Source organism: Priapulus caudatus, unplaced genomic scaffold (genome assembly GCF_000485595.1).
Source record: "Priapulus caudatus unplaced genomic scaffold, Priapulus_caudatus-5.0.1 Scaffold224, whole genome shotgun sequence".
In the NCBI taxonomy this organism is placed as follows: domain Eukaryota; kingdom Metazoa; phylum Priapulida; class Priapulimorpha; order Priapulimorphida; family Priapulidae; genus Priapulus; species Priapulus caudatus.
In genome coordinates, this window is record NW_014577285.1 from 63,616 (window position 1) to 71,480 (window position 7,865).

Here is a 7,865-nt window from a genome sequence, read left to right on the forward strand (position 1 = left end):
CCTCTCTCTCTCTCACTCCCTTACCCCTCTCTCTCTCTCACCCTCTCACTCTCTCTCTCTCTCTCTCTTTCTCACCCCCTCTCTCCCTCTCCCTCTCTCTACCTGCTCTCCCCCAAGACCACCACCCCCGCTCATCAACACGTTTATCTACCAGCTAATGACTAGCAATTGGTGAGAAAGCGTGTTTGCACTGCGTTCTAGTAAACCGCTCAGCTGATCTGTGACGAGACGTATACATACATAGATAAATGCACGGATGAGATGGATGGAGGAACGTACTACTAGACTAGTAACTTCCCCAGCGCGTTAAGTTTGGGAAGGAGGTGGAGAGTGGAAGGCAGGGGATGGGAAGGGAGAGAAGGAGAGGAGAGCAGGGGGAGGGGAAGGGAGAGGAGGGGTGAGGGGAGGTGGAGAAAGGAGGGGTGAAGGATGGTGAGAGCGCATGTTTGCACTGCGCTCAGTAGATCGCTCAGCTGAGGCGGTTACGGTACGTATATATATAGATGGATGGATGGATGGATGGATGGATGGATAGATTGACAACTCGTACCACAAGACTAGTAACTTTCGCTCGACCGACCGCCCACCCGTCTGCCCGCTCACTCACTCACTCACTCACTCACTCACTCACTCACTCACTCACTCACTCACTCACTCACTCACTCACTCACTCACTCACTCACTCACTCACTCACTCACTCACTCACTCACTCACGCACTCACTCACTCACTCACTCACTCACTCACTCACTCACTCAATCACTCACTCACTCACTCAATCACTCACTCACTTACTCACTCACTCACTCACTCACCCACCCACTAACTCACTCACTCACTCGTCCACTCACCCATGCACTCACCCACTCGCTCGCTCGCTCGTTCAAGCACCCGCCCACCAACCCACTCACCCACCCACCCGCTCGCTCGTTCAAGCACCCACTCATCCACCCATGGACCCACCCGCTCGCTCACTCATTTGCTTGCGCACGCATAAACGCTCGAAAAAATGGCCCGTGTTCGCTGGCTAATTCAAACGGGAACGTACGGTAATCTGTGGTTCAGTGCACTCTCCGGCTGGTATCCACTCATTCGGATGACTGATGTCATTCTTTTCCACGATATATTTCTCGATCGGACAGCTGCCGTCATCCAATGGTGGATGCCAGGATAGGTCCATCTGATTGCAGTACACGTTTGACGTCTCCAGCGGTCCCTCGGGCATGGTGGGAATATCTAAGAACGAGATGAATAAAAGTAACCGCACGTGCATGAACTTCGGTTTACCCGTATAGAAGTCGTGCCTAGCATATAAAATAGCGATTGAGAAGGTAATGATGAATGTAATGCCAGGCATTGGTCAATTTCGGTTTTACTAGACAGTAAAGGATTTAATGAACTAATATTTCTTACGCTGGTGATGAGCGAACACAAATATAACTGGACGTTGGGGTGCAGGAATTGTCGCATCTCGCAAAAATATGAATGATAAAAACATGAATTCTATATGAATAGGGCAATATAAAGCAACTAGGTATATATATATATATATAGAAGCAACTTACCCAGTATATTGACGCTGAGTGGGCATCTGGTCTCACCGACGACGTTGGTAGCCCGCAGCTCGTATTGCCCCTTGTCACCTCTCTTTGGTTTTCTCAGCTTTATCTTGATGTGCCTCTTCTGCACCTTGATTTCAATGTTCTTCTTCACGAGCTTGCCGTCTTTGAACAGCTGTGCTGTTGGCTTGGTACCTGCCCCAGCATAGCGATCTTAATACACGTGCAGTGTAAACGAAGCAGTCGAAATGACACTAGCGCGCAGAGAGATGCAAGAACCAGGATTACGAGCGCTCTATGCCTTTTTTTTATTTATCTACGGAACGAAGTGATCTGACACGCGAGAATTACCATTGTAGGGAAGGTCGATCTCTAGATCCTGGTCAGCCGTGCCCGTGTACAAGTCCTTTACTTTGCCGAATACTACTGGTCGCTCAGCTGCAATGAGATAATCAAGGGGTGCTCTCATTAGTGTCGTTCGCAGGAAAAGTATCGTCAGGTGATAGTTTAGGAAATTGATGACTACCACAATCAAACATTTAATCCCGGCGCACACGTGAGTAATTTTACTCAAGTAAAATGACGCATGAGTCATTTTACTCACGCGTTATTTGTTCAGCGTCCGCCGCAAACGTGAGTAAAATTACTCAAGGTATAAGTGGTAATGCAGATCACGTTAATGGGCGCAACCAATACTGGTCGCAGCCGTCTTTAAAATGATTTAAACGCATGCGCTGTGAGTACCAGTGTTGAGTAAATATACTCAGCGCGCGCGCACACGTTGAGTAAAATGACGCATGAGTCAAAAATTATCAAACACGTTTGATATTCAGTAAAATGACGCATGCGTCAAATTACTCAAGGAAAATCCGCCGCACACGTGAGTAAAATGACTCAAGCGTCATTTTACTTGAGTCAAATTACTCACGTGTGCGCCGGGCTACGTGTATACACGTGTCCGAAAACAAAACGTTCACACCCATGCAGTGGTAGGAAATAAAAAAAACTGTAAATGCCTAATTGAGATCATTGAGATATTGTATCTATACCGATACGTTAAGGATTTTAACGCACTGCCATCGCAACATACCTTCAAGCACCTGGGCTTCGGCAGTAGAACTTATCTCCCCGGACTTGACTGTATATTCCCCAGAGTCGAACATCTGTGCATCTTCGATAACAAGTTTAAGTTGGTTGCCATCCTGAATGATCTTGATTCTGTAAAAGGAGAATAACAATAATATACTTGTAATAATACACTTTCATAATACCGATCGAGTGACAAGCATATAGTTGGCATTTTACCTTGCGCGCGGTAAGCGGTGAATTAAATTATAGATCGTGTCAAGCGGTTATCATTGCTGAGTAGGTCAATATATAGATGCAGCCCAGACATTTTGTAACCGTAAAGTCAACGCTTACCTGCCCACAGGCTTAATGATGTCCTCGCCATGATACCACGAAACCTTAGCAGTGGAGTCACGGACAACGGCCTCGAATTCCATCTTTTCTCCTTCTTTGCACTGTACTGGTGCCAGCTTCTTGATAATATCGTTGGCCGCTACGCGGACGAACAACACACACGTTAAGAGTTTAAGTACCGTTTGTATGAAATCAGTGAGCAAATTTTTTGGTTTGAGAGGTATGTATTATGTAGCAATGACTATAGTAAAGTGGATAAGCATTCAAGATAAGACACAACCAGCAGGTTCATAAGGATGGGTTAACCGAGGCGGTGGTTCTCACTATATCGACTCAATACCTTTACAGACACTTACGTTCCACCTTCAACTTGGCGAAGGAGTCACCATAGTGTGGATCGTTAGTTCTGCATTCGTATTTTCCTGGAGAATTCGTGAGGTCGCAGTGCTTTACTAGGAGTGTGCGCGCCTTTCCTTCGCCACCAATCACGTATTTGTCGTCATCCAGTGAGATTTCTTTGCCATCCTTAAGATATCATGGAAAACGTTATAAGTGCAGAAAACAGACGCAGTACTCTGCTAATCCATTGCTTTTTCATGAAATAAATTTACAGTTGTTGCAGGAATCTGATATCGCTTTTTAGAATACGTCCGCCATATATTGGCTTCTTGTTAAATGAACTTGTGCGTTCTGATGCAATAGTAACTCAGTACACGTGTGAACCCCAGACAATGTCGAATGTTAGCAGTAATGAACCCATCATATACATACAGACACTCATACCCATAATATATTTATATACATTATTATATATATATATATATATAGAGAGAGAGAAATAGATAGATAGATAGATAGATAGATAGATAGATAGATAGATAGATAGATAGATAGATAGATAGATAGATAGATAGATAGATAGATAGATAGATAGATAGATCGGTCGATAGATAGATAGATATAGATAGATAGATGGGTCAACTAACCGCTTGGCAGCAGATGATTACCTGTACTATTTTGTGTGCACACATGTTAAAATTTATATTGAAGACTTGCCTTAAACCATTTTACGGGAGCCTGAGTATCGCTGACTTCGCACTTAAACAGGGCGTCCTCATCCTCGATGACGTTTTGAGGAAGCAGACTCTTTACGATTTGGTACCTGATCTCTGTTTAGCATCGAGAAACATTTAGGAGGTGCACGACAGCGAATGGTTAACCATTTGTATATACTACGATATATATTACATATAACTAGTTCCCGTCGGCATGTGATCAATACGTATATGTTTCTGGGAACGAGTGTACGGTCGTTGTCGATAACTCACCCTCTACGAACAGCGTCGTAATCGTATGAGTCTCGTCGTTAATCTTGCACATGTAGTCGGCCTCGTCCGACAACTGTGCGTCGAAAACCTTTAGGAAGCATCGGTTGAGATGGTCCTTTGTCATGCTGTGCTTCATCGTGTTGATGTCGATGGCACTGGGGTCATTCTGAAACACTCGCATGCTGGGAGGTCGCATTCTGCCATGCGCATGATGATAAACGGCAGATGATAAACTGATGATAAACGGCAGGCGATCAAGTCGGTTTATGAACGGTTAAAGATCGTAATAAAATTGTAAAGCGGTGCGATGCTATGGGCGGCTTGTCAGATTAACTCAAATATTGTCTGGGACAAAAATCACGATGATTACGCGAGCACACGTGTAAGTATGGGGAGATGTCTGATGAGAAAACACGAAACATTCTATATTCTATATTCGATATTATTAATACTCGCGATAAATATATTATGCACTTACCTTGCAGGAATCATTCGTACATGTACTGTAATGACGATAACGAGATATGTGACGAATGCTTTATCACAGTGGTTTTTAACCTTTTTGGCCCCACGACCCCATCAGACATTTTTGGTCAGCACCGTGACCCCCGAAACAAAAATGTAAAAAAACAGCCCCATATATGAAGACATGTCTGCTAATACTCAGTCAATGGGATGGCTGAAATTGCTTTGCAGCCATTAGGCGATCAAATTTTTTTTTACTTGGCCGGGTAAGTAAGGAAATATTTTTTGTAGCACCATGATAATTATATAGAATTTAAATGGATTTGATTCATTTATGACCCCCTGATGACCCCCGGAAAACCCCCCAAACGACCCCTATGGGAGTCACGACCCGCAGGTTAAGAACCGCTGCTTTATCAGCTACACACTGCCATTCAGCACTGCGGCTGGGCATGCAACCCGCGAGCCACGTCATTCATACGCAATTTACATTTCATTTGCAGCTATCATGATTAACACCAACTTCTACATATTGAACATGTATAGCTCGGGGTTCGCTAAACTCAGATACTTAAATTTAGTGAAACGGTTGTTTCTATATTTCCCATTGCAGTGCCCCGTTTCACACACACACACACACAAACACACACACACACACATATATATATATATATATATATATATATATATATATAGCCTGGTATCTGGTATGTGTAGGCCTACCTAGAAGATCACAAATGTAGTATGTAAAGCTCTGTAATGGGTCTTATATCAAAGTACATTGGAGCCGATCGTATATCATATAGAGGCGTAGAAATTGCCTAATCCTACCGTCGGCATTATTTAATAGATTTGGCGCAGATATCCAGAATCGACACTGCTGTTGGTACCTCAATGAACGTTACATTTTGCAAAGGCAATTTGTGTGTGCCAATATGTGTATGAATGCTGTGCTTCACGTGCCAAGGTCATCCGTAAACTGCGAATGCCGTCTGTCTTGCCTAACAGACGACCTCCAGTTTCTTCACTCGTAGACAAACGTTCCCACTACAGGGCACGTTTCGAGTGCCGATACCGTGGCGGCATTGTCACTATGGCCTGAAGACGAGATGTCTCTCTGATGCGCACGCATAGTGTGATTGGCAGGATGGTGCTGAATGTATTTACTCAATCTCCGCACATATCAGGTAATCGTATTTGAGACGAAACGTATACGCGGGGAAGCGGGCGGTGTAAGGTTAGGGCGGAGGTTAGTAGGGTGGTGGTAAAGAGCGATATAAGACAGAGGAGAATTGTTTCGTTATATGTTGTAAGTAGATGATTCGTTTACGAATCACGCTCTAACTGATTGATGGTGGATAGCGATATGCCTAAAGTAGGCCTATATGACACATTATAGAACAATCATGACGATACATATGACAGTAAGACGACAATGCATTATAGAAGAACATGGGCAGAACATGGTAAACAAAATGCAAGGGGAAAACGGCTGAACGATAAAATAGATGTAGAAATAAAAATAAAGCAACAAATAATTCGTCTCAAGTATAAAACCAGGAACGGCAATAGGAATGACACAGTATCGCACGAATGATTCCTGCTCTTTATCTGTTTGCCCTACTATAATATGGGACATATGATCTGCCAGATCATATATATTTCTAATCCTAAATACGAACACTCTACTGACTCGACAAAACGACCGATTGCTATAACGCAATAAGAAAATTGCTATAATGCAAATTTTCGTTTTCAGGGAGAAACAGCACAGTATAAATATGGGGATTGTTATATATATGTTAAAAAGACGAAGGTTCGTAATCTATCTATGCGCCACAAAATATCATGGGCGCTTTAAGTGAACCCAAGACGCACGTTAAGCGCATTTGCTATGTAAATAGTAAAAAAGCTCCAAACTCATTAGCTTTTCTAAGGGGATGTACAGTAATATACAGTATATGAGTGTAATACACCATATATACTTACATTCTATGGAACCATAGTCGTAGCAATCGGGAAGAGAAATCACATGCGTAAAAAAGGAAATAGACCGATTAGCAAAACTCATTAGCGCAATGTGATGCTTGGCAGGAAGGGCTAATTTGTAATTACTTCTGGTGTCCTCGTTAAAGGGGTATATTGCAGCAATTCCATGCGGCCCACCATATTTACATTGCGAAAGGTATATACAGTATATATATATATATATATATATATATATATATATATTATATATAAGCTGAAAAGGTGCCCATGCAAGCGACAGCCCCCTGCTTTGTCGTCAGATTCGTATTTTCTTCGAAATTTATTTGCAATTCACAAACGTGCCCTATGCTTAATTTTCCCACCCAGTCAACCTGTAGCCGGGAGCTGTGACTTTCCTTGCACAGCTATTGCTTCATGAGATAATGATGTGCGGAAATTACAACGTCGAGGGTTAATGCTTTATCCCTACGATCCTGTCTGACGTCGAACACGTCATATTCTCTAACCATTGCCGCATTGCTTTGATTATGTTTTATCGTTTTAGCTAATCATAATTTTAGGTTACACGTATGTAGTTAGTAAAAGATTTTCCCTTCTGAACGTTCAACTTACTCATGTGACCATGACCGCAGCCACCTCTATTCTATTTAGCATTGACGGCAACCATTGCTACATTTAGCCACGACTGCAGCCACCACTGCCGTAGGCAAATCTAACTGAAAATAGTGCTTTTACAGCTAAACCTTATTGCAAATGGCAATATTTAATTTAAGTTGACCTTCAGTATGAGCTCCACTCCTATCAAATGAGTTTTACCGCAAACATCATTATCTCACGCCAAGCTGCAACCTTCACAATTGTCAATACAAGGTATTCTACAATGCACTCACATCGAATAGAATGTAGCAGGGAAACGAAATTCATTTTATAAGGTTCTATAAACAAGGTATCTATCTACCATTGCGCTAAGCTATATATTAATGCCTAGTTACATACAGAGCGTATGTAATCATTCCATATGTATATTCTTTACATTACATCACATCACATTACATTACATTACATGTGTATATTACATGCACAGAATTCATATATATATATA

General features: G+C 42.5%; 1 protein-coding gene across 16 annotated transcripts in view; it reads right to left on the reverse strand.

The window, feature by feature from the left end:
* The window catches only part of LOC106807588 (twitchin-like), a 69,349-nt gene that overhangs the window by 36,289 nt on the left and 25,195 nt on the right, over nt 1–7,865 (reverse strand). For 14 of the 16 annotated variants that reach the window (XM_014809983.1, XM_014809982.1, XM_014809977.1 and 11 more), the window contains 9 exons: nt 6,764–6,766; nt 4,310–4,475; nt 4,038–4,150; nt 3,338–3,506; nt 2,982–3,120; nt 2,650–2,777; nt 1,911–1,997; nt 1,566–1,754; nt 1,049–1,236 (listed from right to left, as the gene is read on the reverse strand). In XM_014809983.1, the coding sequence (XP_014665469.1) occupies nt 1,049–1,236; nt 1,566–1,754; nt 1,911–1,997; nt 2,650–2,777; nt 2,982–3,120; nt 3,338–3,506; nt 4,038–4,150; nt 4,310–4,475; nt 6,764–6,766 (1,182 nt within the window). The remainder of the gene's footprint in view (nt 1–1,048; nt 1,237–1,565; nt 1,755–1,910; nt 1,998–2,649; nt 2,778–2,981; nt 3,121–3,337; nt 3,507–4,037; nt 4,151–4,309; nt 4,476–6,763; nt 6,767–7,865) is intronic. The other 2 variants (XM_014809974.1, XM_014809972.1) reach the window with 1 other exon arrangement.